Raw genomic sequence first — 20,923 nt, 5'->3', positions numbered from 1 at the left:
GAAACCAGGACTCGTGAAGTTTAGGGCTCATTTTTTCCTGCCAAATTTATTTCACATTTTATATTTGAATTGTCCAGAAATTAGTTTTTTTTATATATATATTGGACACAGTGCCATTTTAGATGCTTTAAAATTCCACAAGGAAATCTGCTATGTCTAATTTAAGACTATCCAATGTGGCATAAAACCTTGACTATGGGTGCAATTAAAAGGAAAACAATAGAGTTGTTACTAACAGGTAACAGTAACCTCTGAACCCATGCCTGTTTACTCCAAGTGCTCTTAGAGACTATCCTCCACATGAAGGATGTGGGGTGCACTCTGGAGAGGTCACCAGTCCATCGCAGGGTCACATGGAGACAAACAACCATCCATTCTCACACTCATACCTAAACTCTTAGAAATAAGGGTTCCAAAATGGTTCTTCTACAAGGGCTGGTTCTCTACCTGGAACCATTTGCTTCTGAAAAACCCTTTCCCGAAGAAAGGTTTTTTCAATGGTTCTTGGTAACACTAATGGTTCTAGTGAGGTTCCAGAGAACCCTTTAAAACCCCTTTTCTGAATAAAGGATTTTAAAAGGGTTCTTGGTGGAACCCTCCTAAAAGGGTTCTCCTATGAGGACAGCCCGAAGAACCTTATACGGTTCTACTTAGCACTTTTATTTCTAAGAGTGTCTGGTCAATTGTGTCAAATGTGCCTAATATCCAAATCTGCATGTTTTTGGACTGTGGGAGGAAACCAGAGAACCCACGCACACACGGGGAGAACATGCAAACTCCATGCAGAAAGACCCTTGTTCCAACCAGGTCACAAACCCAGGTCTTTCTGCTGCAAAGACAAGAGTGCAAACTGTATCAAGCTGCTAAAGTAGAGTCAGATTTATCTCCTTTTATTTGGTGGGCGTTAGATCAGGTGCTCACAACAAATATTCACCTACTAGCATCTTTAATGCTGATCGTCATCTTGATCATTTCACATTTGAGCTCCCTGCTCACGTCCTTGTATTTCGTTTTCTCCGCAGATGTCGACGAGTGCGCGACCGAATACAACGGCGGCTGTGTGCACGAGTGCATCAACATCCCGGGGAATTACAGGTGCACGTGTTACGACGGCTTCCGCTTGGCACACGATGGGCACAACTGTCTCGGTGAGTATGTGTTGATGGTGGTGGGAGCGTCTAATGATGTCTGCGTTGTGTTGTTTAGCCTGGAAGAAGAAAAGCGTTGTTCGGGTATCTTTGAGAGGACCAACAAACTTATAAACCCAAGGGAGTAAGGTCATTTTGGGAAAGTGAGGACATTTTGGCTGATCCTGACATTCTGTCACTCCTTAAAAGGGCTTTTTGAGGGTTAAGACCTGGTTTTAGGGTTTGAATTAGGTTAAGGTTGTAGTAAGGGTTAGGCATTTTGTTGTGATGGTTAAAGGGATACTTCACCGATTTGAATGTGGCTTTGTATTGCTAGAATAGCAGTAGTATTTTTTAGAAAATGTGCTTCCCTCCCTCAGTTTTTCACCGAGTTGTAAAAAAATCTGTTGTCCATTTTCAAAATTTGCCCTACTGTGATGCAAAAAACGCGTCATTTGACTCACAGTAGGGCACATTTGGATAAGGGATTTTTTTACAAGTCAGGGTTAAACTGAGGGAGGGAAGAACATTTTCTAAAAAATACTACTGCTATTCTAGCAATACAAAGCCACATTCAAATCGGTGAAGTATCCCTTTAAGGTTAAGGTAAAGGGCTAGGGAAGGCATCATGTCTATGAGTGTGTAGGGATGGGACCATACCACTTTTTGCTCCTGATACAGGTTTCACAAACTTGTGTTATTGGTACAGATATTAGTCTGATACAGTCATTTTTAGACCATTCATGAACGTATGAAGCTGTTCACAACACATTCATTTGTGCTGAGTCATCTCAAAGACACAATTGTCTCCAACTGTGTCACAAATATTGTTCTCCCCAAAAGAGGAAATGAACAGTCCAAACATGACTCAGCTAAAACGCTTTTGCTGATTCTTATTGACAGTTTTATGGTCTGTGCATAGTGAAGCATGAGACTGTGTAGGATTTTTGGATTGTATCGGATTTTACATTTTTATCTGTCCGATATCTGATCCAGTGATTTTGTGTGTGTACTTGTATTTGTTGCCTCTTTTGGTCCTTTTCTCTCATAAACACTGACAAAACCTAGTCCTAATGATGCAGTGAGTAACTAAGGAATATTTGAATTGTGGTTAGTTTAAGGTCAAGGGTTAGGCAGTAACTGGCTATGGTTATGGTGAGGAATAATGTGTTGGTTAGGCTGTTGGAAATCAATGCAGTGTCCTGAGAAGAATAGCTATGCAAACCCATGCGTGTGTCAGATTTTTGTTTTTCTGCAGCTGGGTTAATTATACGGGGAAAAATGTCATGTAAATGGATTTTGTCAAGAGAGCGTGTTCATTTAACTGCAGGTGCCAAAATTCAAACTGACATCACCCATGTGGCTGCATTAATTCTCCTGTCCGCATGTATAATAACACATCATGTATGGTAATATATGTTTTCAGGGCTGAAGTGAGCTCTTATTAGACCCCTGCTTCACATTATTAGCTACTTCCTCGTGTCACATAGCAGGTAATCCCTGGATGTGTTTTTGTAAAAGTGGAAAAAAAAAAAAGACCTTTTTGTCACTACACAAAAAAAATAGCTGAATTTCTGAAGAGCTTGACCCTGAGTTGGGAGCTCCGAGTAAACTATCAGGCGACCGTACTTTCCCATGGTTTAATATTTCACTAGTGTGCCATTCATATATCTTGACAGAGAGTGAATTACACTTAAAATGTTATGAAATGAAGGGGGGGAAAAAAAAACATTGCTCTTCCTGCAGTCGGAAGCTGCTAAACATAGAAATCATCAACCCCTCCTCACTCTCTCTCTGTCTTAACGTTTGTTCCCGAACGGTTTTCACTCGTTTTCATTTTATTTACGAAACTCCAAAGTGGCACGCTGCTGCTCCTCAGAAATCAGTCAGTTACAACGTCAGCATCGCCCGTTTCACTTGATACTGAAATCACAGCAGACCCAGACCGAGTCGTAGCTGCTGGGAATTGGTTGCAGCGGGAGAGGTGATGACGGAAAAACCTATCAGCACTTAATCATTCACTGTGAAAGGGCCTTTACATGCAGGCGCACAAGGCAACACAACTCGTATCAGAACTCAATTTAATGCCGGGATTAAAATACACAAGAACGGAGAACTCGGGCATCTTTAGATCAATAATAAACCTGCTCCTCTGACTTGACGGTGCCGCATGTTTTCTTCTGACATTTCAGTCTCCTTGTCTCTTGTCTCTCTCCCCTCGCTCTCTATTACTTATCCTCGTAAAGTGGTGCTATTTTCCAATCCATTTAGCAACGGCGTTCAGTTGTGCGTGGACCATTTGCTTTACCCTGGATCAGCTCCTGCCTCTGCGTGCAGGTGTGTCGACGCAATTTGCGGCTGCTGCTGTTGCATCAAAGAGTTGCTTCCATTGATCCTTTTCATATCATTTGTCACCGTGAAACACACGCGATCAAACACAGAGGCTTCTCGGAAAAGGACTGAAGTCTGTCTTTGAATATATTTTGTGTTTCTGAAGCACCTAAACCAGTTATTCCTTTGTGCATCTAGCACAACAAACGGGGCCTAATGTCTCCCCAATTGTTATACAATAGCTGCAGCTGTCAAGTACACATTCAGGTATTGCCTTGAGTCCTGAAAGGACTCGAAAGACTTAATTTTCTTTAAAAACAATCTTATTCTAATGCCCCTTCTCTGATGAGCTAAGGGAATAATCCCCAGCACAAACACAAGGGAGGAGAGGAAGAGGTAGAGCTGGGGTTTAATTTTAAGGCCCCAGCTTCCTCTTCCAGTTTTAAGCTCCTTTTTTTGGCCCCTGAGAAAAGATTATTCTCTTTGGTCCTGGGGTGCAGAGCCTAAACGGCTGGTTCCCAGACAAGGTCAAACCCTAAGAGCCCTTAAAAACCAGATGTGCCCGAGGCTGCTGCACAGGAGGAGACATTCACCTGATCCTCCAAAAAGTTCACTTTCAGTTTAGAGAGTCTGTGATCTTTGATATATTTACCCCTCGTTGTTTTTCCACCGAGCTCCAATTATTTTATTTTATTTCCCCGAGCTTTTCATGGCAACATTGCAGTATAAATTCTTTGTGGCACAACATAACTTGCTGCTCTCAGCCCTCCAAGGCTTTTCTTCAGCCAGTTGGCATCTTTGCTGAGTGACTGTCAGCTCAGGGACGTTGAGTTAGGTCGGTGCACATGCATCCCTGCCGACGTCGTCTTTGTTTGCTCGCTGTCGCACGTGCTGCACCGCTCCTTGTAATTGGACATTTTTGGCAGCATAATGACACGGGGCGGTGGCAGAAGGCGGCGGAGCATGAAGCAGAATGCTGCCAGTGTGCGTCGCGCGGGGGGGGGGCGGGGAGGGGGGGGGACGCTCTGGTTTCTGAAGCCTCCTCTGTCTGCCTTTAAACCCCACAACAATGTCAGGAAGTCGGCAAGGTGGAAGCAATGCAATATCACAGCACACCGCTCTCCGTCTGTGCAGACTGCGACGCCGCTCGCCGTATAATTTACCTCGCGGAGAGCTTTTGTGCCGTCCCAAAACTCGCACGAGGAGCTGAAGCATATAAGAACTTGATTACATCTTTTATAACTGTCATTACTATTATCATGAGGGTGGGATGGTATTTAATCACCTCATTCTTTCGTTTTTTTCCTCGTGGCGAGGCTGTAAAGGATTTTTCGAGTCTTAGGAAAAACAGAGGAATCAATGTCAGTGTAATCCAAAACACACATCCTTTTTACAATGAAAACCAGATGCAGGAAAACTGTTAGTTCCCCACTGTAGCACCACCGTCCCCACATTTATGACCTACGTGTTTTGGTTGAGGTCCGACAGAAACCCAAATAGCCTCTTATCGTTGCAAGTGCATTAAACTCTCAAGTAGCCTAATATCATAAGCATCTGCACAAATACTCCCTGTCCTCATAACCACAAATCACAACATTTCACTTCTATCTGGAGCTGCAGAGGCATAGTTATTTTCTTATGCTCCCATAAAGTGGAAAGGCCACAATAACACGGCAGCGTTAACGTGACTCTCTGAGACAGACGGGCTCGAAGCAGACGAGATGTTCCACAGAGAAGCTGTTGAAAGATTGTCGTAGATTTTTTCTTTAGATTATTAATTCATCACATGTTGCTCTTTTTTTTTTGCTACAGAGCTGATTTTGGAACTGAGCATACATCAAGCACATCGCACACACACACACATGTGGCTTAACACGGCGTGTTCCTTTGATTTTTATTGACCGGCACTGATTTGGTTTGTATTGATTCAGCAGAGCTCAATTCCCCATGCAATTTATAGGGAAATGAATGCCCTTTTACTTTCACCTTCCCCAAAGACAGAACATGATCTATATAACACGAAAGCGCCATCGCTGCTTTGCATCAAGTACACTTTTCAAGAACAGCCTCGGTGTAGCAACTAAAAAAAAAGTTAGCACTAGTTAACGGTAGAGCTGCAACTAGCGATTATTTTTCGCAAATCGATTAATCGTTTGGTCCGTAAAATGTCCGAAAATGTTAAAAAAACGTTGATCAGTGTTTGTCAAAGCTGGAAATGACGATGCTCTTGAATGTCTTGTTTTGTCCACAAACCAAAGTGATTCAGTTTTTAATGATTTCTTTGTTTATGTGGAGCAAAGAAACAAAGAAAATATTCACATTTGAGAAGCTGAAACAATCAGAAATCTTGTTTTAATAATGAAAAAAGCTCCAAACCGATTCATCGATTATCGAAATAGTTGATTAATAATAGAGTCATTGTTTCAGCTCCAGTTAATAGTTTAGTTAACTTTATAGAATTGTTGTTATTTTGCCCTCAGTTTATGTATCATCAAAAGTATATATAGTCTCTGAGTCCCTGTGTTCATAATCCTTTGGGGTTGTGTTGCAAGGTTGACCAATCAAAGAGGAGGTTTCAGGCTGATGTATTATTGACCTGGTTCAGATGAGGAGGAGGGGGGGGGGGGGGGGGGAAGTAGTCATCAAAGAGTGTCACGCTGATTTGCTCTGCAGCCTTTTAAAAGCATTCCTTTTAAATGCATTGGCCACTCTTCCATGGCAGCGATGATAACCTCCCGCACCCCTCACTCCGGCAGAGGATGTCTCGTCGTTGCCTGGATGAGGAGGTGCCCTTTAACTTCCAACTCTTTGGTTTAGTCCAGGTAACGATGGTCTGGTTTACTCATCTTCCATTATAGCCGGAGGGGATTTCAGGATGGTACAGATTCCTCAGCCGGGGACTGAACACTTAAGCCTTCCCACTTTCGCCGATGCACACACAGAAAAACTCTGCGCTGTCCCCGGTGAGCAGCCTTGCTATTGTTTTGACATGCACGGATTGGGTTTGGACACGAGAGTCTCTACAGTTCAGAGGAGAGGAGCTGGAGTGATGAGTTTAAGGGTGGATTTGGGATAGGCCACATCAACACCATCTCAATCTCTTCTCACTGGATTGTTCGTTCTCATGCACCGTGAACTGAACAATTCCAGCTGCACCCACTGGCAGGGTTTTTCGAGAGGAAACTCAAGACTGAAATTGGGTTTTAGGGATGCGAGCGTGCAGTAGACGGGGAGCCATCAGACGTCAGCAGCGCAGGGCCTCTCGTCTCCTTGGCATAAGGCTGTCTCACCATAGTTTTTAAAAAATACTTCCAGACTGAACAGAGAAAAGGCATCATGAGCCTGATCGAAACTTATAGTTGTTGTTTTTTTCTTTTATTAAGGAAAGAACTCAGCGAGAGATTGGACCTGGAGTCTAATTCTGTGCTTATATAAGTGGTTACCTGGGAGATATGGGCCTAAAGTCAGGAGAGTACTATTTCCATCAAAGCTGCTCAAGTTGTATTTATGTAACAGCGTGAAAATCAAATGTAGGTCTGCTGATTCAAGAATCAAGTGTTACCACAAACAGAGATTTCGTTCGTGTTTGCTTAGCAGATGTGAATCAGCTGTGTTTCGACGCGGTGGGTCAAACGGTTAAGACTAATTAATACTGCGAGTGCGTTAATGTCTTCATTTCAGGATGTTGTTGTTGTTGTTGTCGTCGCTCTCGCACTCAAACACATGATGTGAATTTGGTAGAAACTCTTCGAAAGTGCATTCGCGTTCCCAGACTCCTGCGGCCTGGGTTCAGACCCGGTTGCCTTCGCCTGCGAGTGGCCCGATGAAATACACAGAGAAAAAGCAAAACGGTGTAATCCGGTTTAAAATGAGAGAGGATCTTATTTTAATTGAAGTTGGCCGCGTAATGTGCCACGTGTTGGTCACTGAAGCCCAGCCGGTGCATGTTCTTTTACCAGAGTCGCGTGCTCGGTCGCTGCAGCCCCACCCCCCTCCGCATGATTCTGCTCCCTGTCACTTCACATGGATCCGATTTGCTGCCTTGTTAAAGAGAGCATGCCTCCTTAAGTCCTGTAAATGAAATGCCTGAAGAGGCGGCTGGAGTCTGTCCACTCACTCACTCGCTCGCTCGTCTCTGGTCTGTCTCGATGACAGAGACGGTTCTGTCAGATTGTGGACTGGATGCACGGTTGCTCGGTTGATGACAGACGGCTTTTTGGTGGTTTTTCACTCCTCATTGATGTTGAACATTTTTTTAAATAAAGTTCGAGCCGTTTTTTAGCTTTTCTCCAAACTACTGTATGTTCAGGAGTTTCTGTAAAGAAACCACAGTGTTTACGTGGTTCTAAAGCTCTGCAGAAGACCAAATATTACATATACAGTCAAGGCTATCGGAGAAACCAGCGGACATGGCCTCTGCAAACACGACCAATCTCTCTTAATCTCTCTCCGTTTCAACCTTTCATTTTTTTTCCCCCTCCCCCCTTCCTCTCCTCAAGTAAAGCGAGGATAGAGCAAAGACACGTCTCATTTTTCAGACGTGAGGCAGCCTCCTTTTAACTTGATTAAGCCACTTTTTTTTTTTTCCAACCTCTCAAGAGAATTTTTAAGAAATGTCCAAATAACATGAGCACTTCTTCTGGCCGTGCCAGAACCCCTTTCCGCTTGGAAATGTTTGCTTTGGACAGCAGCCTTGCCCAGCACACAACACAGGGCAATTATAGGAGCTATTTAAACAGCAGAAATCTACTGACAGGCGACGCCTCATTTGAAGGGATAAAGGAATCAGGAAATGAAACCTTCAGTGATGCGCTGACGGTATGAAAGAGAGAATTCCCACAGGCCTCCTGAAGGTGGTTGCATTATCTCATGGGCATTTTGTGCATGCGTTAAGGCCTTTTTTTTTTTTATTTGCATAGCCTTTACATGTTTACATTTTTGACATTTATGTGTGTGAGAGGGAGATGCAAGTGGAGTTTGGGCTTTTTTGGCCCCAGTAAACAGTTTATCTGCAAAGGTGCAGCTGTAGGCTGCTGGCAACTTTCATCAGCTCACAGGTCTCCTCTCTGTTGCTGCCACTTTCATGATAGAGAGATGAAACCATGGGGTCAACACCAAAGCAGCCACAGAGTTGAATATAAACCTGGTTCAGCACTTTCTTTTTTCCAAATTGTCCTCCCTTTGATCCGACTCGTAGTCTGAATCTCAACTTTGCCGTGCAGAGTTTTTATTCCACCTGGCTGCGGATTGATGCTTCACCCGCAGTCGACCTCACCTGACATGACCCGACGTGCCGTCTAAGTCTAATCATGTCATGTGCCACTTTGCAAGCACAGTGTTTGGAGAGATTTGGTGTCTTGTCTGAATTTCCGTGTGGAAAAAGTAGAAAAAGGGCGGAGTGAAGTTTAATTTCTAACTTTGCTTGGACCGAGAATTCCCCAGAAAGGAAACTTAATCCGGAGGCCTTCTCAGACTGGACAAATAGACAGTAAATTAGTCTCACATGATGGTTTATTAAAAAAAAAGGCTTGTGTATACAGCAGATTATTGATGCATCGAGCTGAGGGATGGATAAGGTTCCATTTGTGGTCAGTAGTGAGGGACAAGACTCCAGGGACACAGACACAGACACAGACGTATGCAAGACGTTGTGCAAGTTCTTTCACTCTGAGAATAAACATGTTTACCAAAAGATGAACCGTTTGTTCTGCTAATGCTGTTCATTTGCTTCTTGTCAAGTCCACACAATGACTTGGAAAAGGTTCTGTGCCGCGAGGACACAACACAATTCATTATCACTGGAAATGAAACCAGCGCGACTGTCGCATGTGGTCAGTTTTATGTTTGTGGCAGAATGAGGCCGCAGACAGAATGTTGTTTTTTTTTTATTTATAAATGCTGTACATCCCATGACGTGGATTCATACAATTGCTTGTCACCTAGCACCGCTCATAGTCGATAACCTCCTTTCCCATCTACACCCCCCCCCCCCCCCCCCGACCTCCCTCTCCCTTCATTCCTCTCATCATGAGGCTGACACTCACTCTTCATGAGCAGGTACTCTGACCCAGGTGTATCAAGTTCCCCATTTGCCATGGTTGATTGTGCAGCCTGTGCATTTTTATGGCTTAGTGCCACACAGTTGGGGGATTTTAGTGCACCTCTGGTGTGCTGCCATGTCCGATCACTATTACGACACAGACAGATTAAGACGACCTCCTCTAAGCTTTTAAAAATCATCCAGGGTGCTTTTTTTTGTGTTTTCTGTTTCTACGGATTTATCTACTACTAAATAGTGAGAAATGTATTAATTTTATGATGCTTTGTGTCTGTAAGTGGGGTTGGTTAAGAATGAACCAAGATTATTGTGAGAACAGATATTTAAAGATGAGTTGAAGTTAAATGTGGTTTTAAAACAAATCGAAAATGTTAAGCTGAAGCATTTGATAGCAATTAAGTGTTTTTTTTTTCACAGTGCTTAAACATTCTATCAATATATATGGAACCTTTTGTTTTATATACTGTTTATACCGTATATACTTGTAAATGGATAAAATACTTTTTTACATTTCCACATCTGCTTCTGATTTACTGCTACTTATTCATCCACTGGGTCTTGTTCTGTCTTCAGACAAACAGCACTCTGTGCCGTATTTGTTTCGTCTTGAAGTAATCTTATTAATTTTGAATTTGTCTGTATCCTGGCAGATGTGGACGAGTGCTCGGAGGGCAACGGCGGATGCCAACAGATCTGTGTCAACATGATGGGCAGCTACGAGTGCCGCTGCAGAGAAGGATTCCTCCTGAGTGACAACCAGCATACCTGCATCCAAAGACCTAAAGGTTAATCTCACACACACACACACACGCACACACACACACACACACACACTCACACTATGGAAAATAGCAGGATGCATTTTGTTCAGTTGACTTTTAGTTGGATATTAATGTCTGTGGCAGAAGCTCATTATTTAAAATAACATTTCGGATCGTCAGCTCAAGGCCTTTTTGAACCGCTCACGTTGGGTCCACATTTAAATTCAGAATAGCATCGGCGCTAATAGGCTCAAAGGAAAGGTGAGCGAAAGCAAATGTCTCCAGACTGAGGGGAATAAAGAGAAAAATAGGGGATAAATCTGTTTTTGTTTTCCACCCACCTTTTCAAATTGAACCAATCTCGGGCTTGGCAGCGTTTTAAGGTGTCGTGGTAAGAGAGTGGCCCACAGGGTGCTGAGAGCAGAGAAAACAATTAGAGGAGTAGCCTCGGGCAGACACACCTCTTGTTTTATAGCATTCCTGTGGGACGGAGACGTGACAGCAGCAAGTACGGAGCCAACCTGCTCTTAGGCTTACTCATCAGATACCGGAGCGCTGCGGACATGCATAGCTGTAACTCAAGTAAAGTAAGAGTTTGGGAAAATGAGCGGATTTCTGTGTGCTGTCCTGCAGCAGTTTTCTCAGATGGTTGAACCAGGTTGAAGTTTGTAGCTTAGTTTGTTTAAAAAAATGGCACAAAATGATATATCGGGACTGTGCAGTAATTCACTAACAATATATGACAATATAATTTTCTTCAGAATCAAACAAAAATAATAAAATCACACTGAGATTTGTGATTTTTTTTTTTTTTTTTCATGAAAACGTTTACAACCATAATTAACTAAACTAAATCAACTTTATATTTAAACGTCATATTTTTTTTATCACGATAATTATGAATATCGACCGATTTGAAAAACGTTTTATTGTGGTGAGATTTTTGGCCGTGTTTGCCGAGCCCTAATTCGCGTCTGTTTCTCTGTATTTCCAGAGCAGCTCTGTGTATTAAAAAAAAAAAAATGAAAAAAAAGGAGCTACAAAGCATGCTTCTCTCTTTGTGGTTTCACATTGTACTCTGCCCATTGTACTTTGTTAAGTAAATTTCTTCATTGCTCTGAAAAGTTACACCAGAGAAAATGAAAAAGCTGCCACCGCCATCACAAAGCACATTTTTATTCCTGATGTAATTACCCAGCCGTCCTCGGATTCCTCAGCCCTGACAGTTGGGTTTGGGGCTCTGTTGTGGTCGCTCGGTTCTGCAGCGGAGCTCTGACAGCATGTGCGGCAGGACCCGAGCGTCTCCTCATCTCTGCCCTCCTCGTCTTCGCTGTCTTTTTGTTTTGCGATAACTGCATCGCCCTGGAAGTCGTTAGACTGCGATGTCGCCGATTCCCCCGGACGGTGAGCCGATGATCTCGGAAGTCTGGTTTGTGAGATCGGTCTGGCCTCGTGAACTGTCGGTGTTTACGTTTCATAAACTGCGCGTTGTTTTAGCGGCGCAGAGAGCTGGATCGCGTGTTTAAAAGCGCCGCGACTATATCGGTGGACTGCGTGCAGAGATCCGGTCTCATTCCGGTCCAGAGTTCACTTCATTTCTTCTCGTTCCTCATTCTTGATAAATGCCTTCAGTTCCTGTTAATCTTCCATTATCATATTCATTTTGCCTTTATTGCTTCCAGATGAGACCCATTTGGATCAGGAGATTAATGCTGCCATCAATCTCCAAACTTCCTTTTCTCATCAGATAGCTGCCCCGTCATTGTTTTTTACGTTATTTTCAAAAAGACACAACAGCGACTCATCTGTTTATTGTTACTGCTCGATTTTAAACTGTGTGTGTGTTTGCGGAGAGAAAGGGAAGCGGTTAGGAAGTGGCCCTGACCAAGTTATCGGAGAGTTGGCCTGCAGAACTGTTGCAAATATCACCCTGTTTGCTGAATAAAAGAAAATTATGCACGGGGGCTCGGAGAAGGAAGAATACAAAACTGATCTAATCGCACAGCCAAGTCACTTTTAATGCATCACACATTCTCGTGTCTTATTTAAGAGTGAAGCCCGGGGTGCTGTTTGCTCACAAGCTTTATTGTCCTCATTAAAAATGCATCAGCTTTCCATTTCTTTTATTAATGGGTGCAGGTGTATCACGGGCGATTTCTGCGAGTCTTTTTCCGGGGGAGAGCGGAGCACTGGTCACTGCAGTGCCTGCTGATACCAGTATGTTTCTCCTGCTGGTAAGCCCTTGTTAGTGGTGAGCCTGTGCCAATTAGGCAGCAGGGGTCTGCCAGCCTCTCAGCTAATGACACGTCTGCTGCTGGCCTGTCTCTTATTAGACCTGCCCCTGCCCCCATGAACAGGAATAACTCCGGCCAAATGAAGGCTCCATTGTCTCACTGGCCAGAATGTAACAGTTCATTTATTCTCCACAAACATTTCCTCCGGTGGAGAAATAAAGCCTTTGAAAGGCCAGCCGGGGTGCTTAGTGGTTCATTGGAATGCCATTTAGGTCAAGAAAGGTTCCACTGCTTTGCGTTTGATTTATTGTCTCGTTTCTATAGGAGGATAACAGGGACGTGTGTGTGTGTGTGTGTGTGTGCGTGTGTGTGAGACGGGACTCCAGCGCATTGGAATTCAGGAAACTCTGGCACAGTCAACCCACACGTCCATAATTTTAGTCCTCTGCATTTCTGAATATCCTGTCGGGCAGTTACCTTAAGCGTCCAATGATGGGTTGTGTTATTTAAGTCACGTAGAGCTAACTCATGCATTCAGGCATTTTTGTCCTCGACAGAATAACGCCATACACTATACGATGGTGATCTGAAAGTCAAATCAGCGCGAGGCGGCGTTTTGCGGCGCGGTCGAACATGTTTCGAGTAGCACTGACGCAAGTAAAGTGATTCACATACAGTAGATCTGACGAGATGCAGAGGTGTTTGCGTCGCTCTGCCTTTCAACTCTGCCAATCAATAACGGCACGAGTGTGACTGGCGTTGTGAATAAAGTCACATCTGTCGGCGCACGCAGAGCCGTTTGGCCAGAAGCTCTCTGCAGAAGGGAAAACTTTGAAATTACACGTCTCACTGCTGCCAAAGGTCCTCTAATGGGCTCAAGTCTTACGCGGTCACAAACCGGTGAAGTCAAGTCTGTAGAGGAAGTCTCCCTTGCAAGAGGATGTCTTTGACTTTTCTAAGGCCCAGGACACACGGCCTGACGGTTGGTGTCAATAGTCGTGTCTCAATTCCTCGCCTGGATCCTCCAAACGGAGTGTGCGTCCGTTTGTCAAAATGCATCACAGCACCGCAACGTGAGCTATCCCAATCGAATTGTTGGTTCGATAAATGCGGCCATTGTTTGCCTGCAAAGGGAGGGCGAGGATGTATCTTTGCGTGTCTGATGCAGAGCAATAAAAGTCGCCGGTAATGCACCTTTCTGCTGGTTTGCCAACTGCCATAAAAACCTTTATTACAACAACACGTCAACAGGCTCGGTGGAAAATAATAACAATATGAAAAGAAGATATCATTCTGAAACTTTTTATGGTTTAATGTTGACAGGGACTTACTAAATTGTTTTCGGCTCTTTCTTGCTTTCATTGAAACAGTTTTTTGGAATAAGAATTAGCAAAAAGAAGAAGCTTAAGCACTTTTATTTTACCACATATGATGTTGTTGTTAAACCACTGTTGTACAGATCTACAAATCTGTACAATAAATACGTTATAACATGTAAATCGTATTCCAGGTTAGTAACATTTGCTTATGGAATGAAGAAAGGAATAATTTGACTTTGATGGTTGTCTCTCTCGCCTGAGATACGTCACATGCCGGCGTCTGCATCGATCCAACTCCCTTTCCCCCGTCTTACATAAAAGATTTAAAAAGTAGTATTAACTGTACGGTCTAAACTAATAAGTAATAGCGAAACTAATAACTAGAACTGTCTGAAGTGATCAAAAATCCTGCCATTAGTTCTTCAGCTCCATTGAAAGATGACATATTTTCGACATATTTATTTATAGATATATCCTCAGAAGAGGAAGACGGGGAATGGGTGATGTAACTGTGAGTTGTGAGGACCAGACCGTCTCGTTTCACACACACACTGAGCGTCTGACTTCCCTCTCCTCCAGAGGATTCGTTTGAAGGACTCATCTCCTCACACTTCTGAGGATCCAGACTCAGAATTGAGACACACAGCTCGTGGACTGTCCGCCGTCCTTGTTGAGGCACGAATCTGCGCCGCTGCCTGAATGGAAGAGCACACATATGAGCCTTATTATTATTATAATAAACAAACCCTACAGTTGCAATAGATGTTTAAAGGCACCATATGTAAGAATGTGGCCAAAAACGGTTACTACATTCAAATTCAAAATACCGAGGTCTTTTAGGCTTCGTTTTCTGACGTAACTGGCAACCCGTGGGTTGCTCGGCAGCTGAGACTCTACTGACTGCAATGATTGGTAGACGGCGGTAGGTGGCGCCACATGTCAAAACATGATTTCAAAACATAAACATGATTTGCAGTCTGCAAAAGGTGTTTTTTCAATGAAAATATTTTGTCTGTACTGTTGTTGTTGGTGAGTTCAGTTTGTTATATGAACATTATTCCTGAGTCTCTGTGACATATTAGGAGGATTTTATGGCCAGTTGCTTTAGATTTATTACATAATGCACCTTTAAAATGAAAGCATTTTACCATCTTTACTATAATAGAAAAAGCAAATTAACCATTTCCTTTTATAAATTAGCCTTGTTGCTCTTTATTAGCCACCTGGCTGAAGATATCAGTGGAGCTCCAGTCTGTCCAGTAGACTTTATCTTTCCAGGAAATGTTTACTCTGTCAATGAAAACCTCTTCCTGTGTTTACAACTTTCATTCGTTTCCCAAAGGAGCTGTTGCCCGTTTGTGCAGCTAATCTCTCTCTCTCTCTCTGGACACAGTAGACATGATGGACATAATATCAAACACACTCTCCTTTTTTTTTTAAATGTAATCCTGCTGGAGGCTCATTCAGGCACGTTCTCTGATGACATTTAGCTGCAGAGCGTAACATGACGACACGAGGATGTCGGCCAGAACTGCAGCAGTGCAAGTAGTTTTCCCAATAAATATGATCAGATCCATAATAAATTCACCACAGCATGTTTTAGTTAGTTTTTCCCCGCAGCCATGACATTCCTTCTGTATAAAATCAGACACAAGGTCACTTAACCCTGTTTTATGCCTCTTTTTTTAATCTCAAACTGCAGCTACTGACTTATAACGTATAACAGCGATGCTGTGTTTGATATTACAAATACGCATTAGCGCTCGTGAAAGACAATTTAATGGTTTCTCGCGTTATGTCGTCTTCTCTTGTGCCGTGTGCGGTTGTTCCGCTGTGCAGGAGCCGACATGGTGTCTTGTGTGTTCCTCTCGGTTCGTTCTCAGCAGGCCTGGCCTGTCTGTCTGTGCGTTGGCCACAAAACTGTTTTTACAAGTGCACAAGCCGCCGCTCCATTGCTCTGCAGCCCAACCGTATAACCAGGCTCTTTTCCTATTCTGGGGAAGTGGAGCGAAAGGAACACCTCATGCTTCCATTGCTACCTATTAATTCTCTCCACGTAAGTCCAGCAGCAGCAGCAGCAGCAGCAGCAGCAGCAGCAGCAGCAGCAGCAGCAGCAGCAGCAGCAGCAGACACATGGACATACAGGACACTTTCATCTCCCCCTCATTCTCTCTCTCTCTCTCTCTTTCTCTGTGTCCCCTTCTTTCTTTTCACTCCCTGTCTCCGTCATACATTATCACTCCTCATCTTCCCTCTCTTTGTCCAGACTTTCACAGGCCCTTTGCCCCTCAACCTCCCGCCCCCCACCATTGTACAAATATGCATCTTTGGCTTTGGCTTCAGCAAATGTTGGCTGCTTTGCCACTGAATTCTCCTTACCTCATTTCAAACGGGCATCCCTTTTTTGCTCATGGGTTTTTTTTTTTTCGAAGGCCATGTCTGAGACGGTCATCACCAGCATATGCTGTTTGCGGACTGCCCCGAGTGCCAGTGGGGTTTTTCCACTCACACTTGGCTGTCATGGCTTTAACCAGAGGGCTCGATTGAGCTCTGCAAACACAGACTCCTCCTTCAGTTGCCTCTCCCTTTGATTTTTGGAAAGTCTCTGTAATAGCATGTATTTTGTATCTCTATATCAAAGACAGCGAGTGGCCTGAGTGTGTGCTGCTGCTGCTGCTGCTGCTCTGTTGTCTTCTGCTGGGAGGACGCCCGTCTCCTTTGGGAGTGTACAATGAGGTGACCTTGATAGAACACGAGGGAAGGGCAGAGTGGCAGTGTCTCCAGCAGGTGCTGCACAACTGTCAGTGACACAGATGGGCAGAGGCGCACAAATGCCTGTGTAACTTGCATACATTATGCAAATACAATCAGGAAAAATGCATATATATACATTAATGCGGGCGTGGTTACATGCCTACATTCATAAGCAACTGTACCTGTCTCTTTCACATACTTTAAAAGGTCTATTGTCAGGAATTGTTGACGCTTCATCATAAAAAACGGTTTGGTTTTTTGAAAAATAAGCCTTGATATCAATCGCACAAATAAACGCACACACGGTCAGTGTTTATGCCTTCGCATACATTCACACGTCTCAGTGTGTACAATTATGTATGTTAATGTGTACAAGTACATGCAAAAAAAAGGTAGTTGAGGAAATGCTATCTCACCAGTTTGCAAATTAGGAAAAAAAAAAGAGGTAAAGGGTTAACTGGAATTAGATAGATTTAAATAGATAAAGGAATAATAAAGGTGCATTATGTAATAAATCTAAAGCAACTGGCCATAAAATCCTCCTAATATGTCACAGAGACTCAGGAATAATGTTCATATAACAAACTGAACTCACCAACAACAACAGTACAGACAAAATATTTGCATTAAAAAAAATTTTTGCAGACTGCAAATCATGTTTTGGCATGTGGCGCCACCTACCGCCGTCTACCAGTCATTGCAGTTAGTAGAGTCTCAGCTGCCGAGCAACCACTGGTTGCCAGTTACGTCAGAAAACCAAAGCTAAAAGACCTCGGTATTTTGAATTTGAATGTAGTAACCGTTTTTGGCCACATTCCTAACATTTTTGATAAATAAATGCAAAGACAAATGAAACAGGGATTGAAAGAGATGCGAGAGACTAAAACGGCTTAAAATATAAATAACGTGGAAAATAAATAGGAATTCGGTTAAAAGCCAAACTAAATAGTACTATAGCTATCCAGCAACCCAGATGGACAAACCAGCCAGAGTATGCAGTAAGAAGAGGAAGCGGTTAAAGTAGCACATTAAGATAGATTTAGAACGTCCTTCCGTCAGAGCACCACACTCGCCGCTGTTTCTCAGCCATGGGAGGGCACATGACTTAAAAGGTGAGAGCAAGACTCTACTGTCTGAGCCAATGCCTTCACGCCACACCAGGGTGATGATCCTAGCTGGGCCAAAGGTATTATCTTATATGTGGAGGAGGTAGAGCTGCAACCTCCAGACAAAAAAAGGACGGATGCCAAGTCCTCTGACTCTGTTCCAGCCATGGAGTGGTTTCTCCTCCCGATTCTTCCAGTTCCTCACTGGGGGAGATTTAGGATGAAACCTGAGGCTGTAGCTGCTCCATCACAAACACCTACCCACCAGCCTCCCGCCGGCCTCGCAAACGCCGCTCATCACCAGAGCCGCGGGGCGAATGAACATTAACCTTCCGACGCTCCGTGATGGAGAGAAACTGTTAGGCATTTGTCTTCCTTACCAGCCTGCATGTCTGACCAGTAACGGAGTGCTATTTCTGTGCACATTACTTTCGTTTACACAATTTATCGTGCGTTTGAGTTTGGCCTTTTACGAATGTGAAGCGAACCACCTGAAAAAATGAAAACAATACATCAACTCCCATAAGGTGCGGACCAACAAAGTGGACTGTTGGCAGCAGCAATTACATACGCCGCTCTCCAGTTTCCAGTTTCCAGGAGGAAAAAATAACTGGCCTCAACTTTGAAACTGTTGAAACTGGGGAAAAATCCGCAACATGACCGAACAGTAGCACTTGGATGGATTCTGTCTGGTGTCTATGAGCAGAGTTGGTTGCGAGGAGGTAATTCCTTGACCAGTTGGCTGCACCATGGCTCTGTCTGACCATCTGTGTTGCAGCTCAGCCCAATCCGGTTCAGCTCCTTTTCCCAATCTCCTTTCCATGCGCTGACATTTTTATCCTCCCATTAAAACTTTTAAGGGCCCATTATCTAAGAGGAAGGAATGTTGCTTTAATAGTGTGGTGGCTCCATGCTTAGGCTCCTTCTTTAACCAACACTAGTTGCTTAATGTCCTCCAGCCAGTGTCAAGCAAAGAGGGGACTGTCTCCCCCCTGAGAGACGTATGACAGAAGCTCCACCTGGACCATGATCCCTCTTTTCACTGCTCCAAGCTCTCAGAGCAGACTATAAACCCTTGGCATACCTTTCGCTACTTCAGGCCCATTGTTTCAGTCGCTCGACTACATGGTTCTCAGGTTTAAGAGAGTTAGCGAGGACTGTGGTAAAGACCTTGTGGCCTCCTCTGAGCTTTTGTCACGGGATCACAGGAGTGGGTGTCTAAGTTGGCGCAACAATATAAACGATTCTTCTTTTGCACGGTCCCTTAAGTCCGGTTACAACTTATACCCTGTTAGTAGAACTCTTTCTTTCCAAATGATTTTGAATATAAAATAGTTTCCAGGTCAGATGTGAGCAATGAGCAGTGCAGGAAGTGCTACTTCCTTTATTCATATGACGCATGTCTGTTTCTCTGTTTTTCTAAACAATAAATTATGAAAATCAGTACATAAAAGATACTTGGTAATGCTTCTTATGCTAATGCTAATATAATAGTATTATAAGTGGCGAGAAGTCAGTGAATATGAAAACTAAACAAGATAATAGATATTTAATAGATGTTTTCAGCTTCTCCCATTAGTGGGCGCCACAGTGGATCAAAGGCCTGATAGATATTTTTTTTAAACAATAAAAATTAAAAAATCTCGACACTGCACTCTTAGAAGTGCTCCAAAGTGTTCCAAAAGGGTCCTTCTACCAGGGCTGAGGTTCTACCTGGAACCATTTTCTTCTGAAAAACCCTTTCCCAAAGGGGAATCCCAAGGGTTCTTGGTAACACTAATGGTTCCAGTAAGAACCATTTTGATCCAGAGAACCCTTTAAAACCCCTTTCACGGAATAAAGGATTTTAAAAGGGTCCTTGGTGGAACCCTCCAAAAGGGTTCCAGGTGGAACTTTTATAAAAAAGTTCTACCTGGAACCAACAACGGTTCTCCTATGAAGACAAGCCGAAAAAACCTTATATGGTTCTACTTTGCACTTTTATTTCTAAGAGTGTAGAGGAAACTCAGTGGAGTAGCGGTTCTCCCGAGAAAGTCAAGTAGCGCAACCTGAGAAATGATTATTCTGGGCCATAATAATGATTTGGACTAAACAGAGTAGAAGTGCCAGTACGCAAATATAAGTGCCGGTACTTCAAATAGTAAAATAACCGGACAGTACTGGCTCACTTCACTTCAACCACTGGCAATGAGTTCTAATTAATGATCTCAGAGAGTGATTTGAGCTCATATCAGTGCGGAATCTATCAATTCAGACTTAACTTTCTCATACTGTAGGATTCACTGTCATCACTAAATCCCTTACATTCCTTCCACTGCACAGATTTCTGGTTGCATCACTTTTACATCAGGTTGTGATCTGACCTGCTGCTTTTCCCCGACAGGCAGCTGTGTGGTTTGATTTTCTCCTAATCCTAGTGTCTGTCCTGCAGATGATGAGGCTGAATTTGATTCCGCTTCAAAAATATTTAAAGAAGAAATACATTTGCAGTCGTCACTTGATTATATTAGGACGGTGCTTGTTTTGCTCTCAGTAAGAACAGGAAAATAAAGCGGTGAAGATTTGTTCTGCCCAAAACAATCTTATGAGGTCACAATTTGCTTTTTAAGTCCCTGAGAACCTATTTTCCGCGCCAGCTTCACATTGTGAGTGAAGGGTCCAATATGAACACAATATTTTCTCTTTCATGCGAGGGATATTAAAAAAAAACATTTTCCTTTCATTTTCCTCGCTGATTTTTTTGAGCTCGGTTCATTTAAAAAAAATAAAAAAAATAAAAAAAATTGATAACACTTGTTTTTTGTTTTTTTTCACTCACTGTCGGTCGTTTCCTCCGTTTCCAGACTTCATTCCGAGCTCAGCTGCCTGTTGTGGCTTCATATTATGTGTGCGGATTCTCATCTCACTCCTGGCAACACAGTATTTCCCAGAGTAAGAAAAAATCTTGTGTGGAGAGATGCACATGTCCTGCGGTGTGCATTGCGATTTATTGATTCTGGCACTGGTGGGGCACGGAGGTCACGACCTGTCCGGGTAGAACAAAGTTGTGGCCTCTTCACTCAGAGTACACTCCCTCTTGTTTCCTTGGTTAATTGCAGTGTTCCCTCCTTTTCACTGTTTTAGTTTTGATGACCACGTAGAGCCGTGTGAAAGCCATATTCTCTCTGGTTTCTCTCTCTCTCTCTGTAGCTATTTGAAAGAACTACTTCTGAATTCCAAGACTTTGGACTGTA

At 43.3% G+C, this 20,923-nt stretch overlaps 1 protein-coding gene across 1 annotated transcript in view; it reads left to right on the top strand.

Moving 5' to 3' along the window:
- scube3 (signal peptide, CUB domain, EGF-like 3) overlaps positions 1-20,923 on the top strand; it is a gene marked incomplete at both ends in the record, with an annotated part of 106,997 nt that overhangs the window by 28,554 nt on the left and 57,520 nt on the right. Inside the window, 2 exons of the mRNA XM_083895117.1 lie at positions 1,023-1,148; positions 10,167-10,301. Of these exons, the coding sequence (XP_083751243.1) occupies positions 1,023-1,148; positions 10,167-10,301 (261 nt within the window). The remainder of the gene's footprint in view (positions 1-1,022; positions 1,149-10,166; positions 10,302-20,923) is intronic.

The sequence above is a fragment of the Microchirus variegatus genome, assembly GCF_963457635.1.
Source record: "Microchirus variegatus genome assembly, chromosome: 9".
NCBI lineage: Eukaryota > Metazoa > Chordata > Actinopteri > Pleuronectiformes > Soleidae > Microchirus > Microchirus variegatus.
Note: the sequence above shows the minus strand (reverse complement) of the source record. Positions and strands in the feature narration are given on the sequence as shown.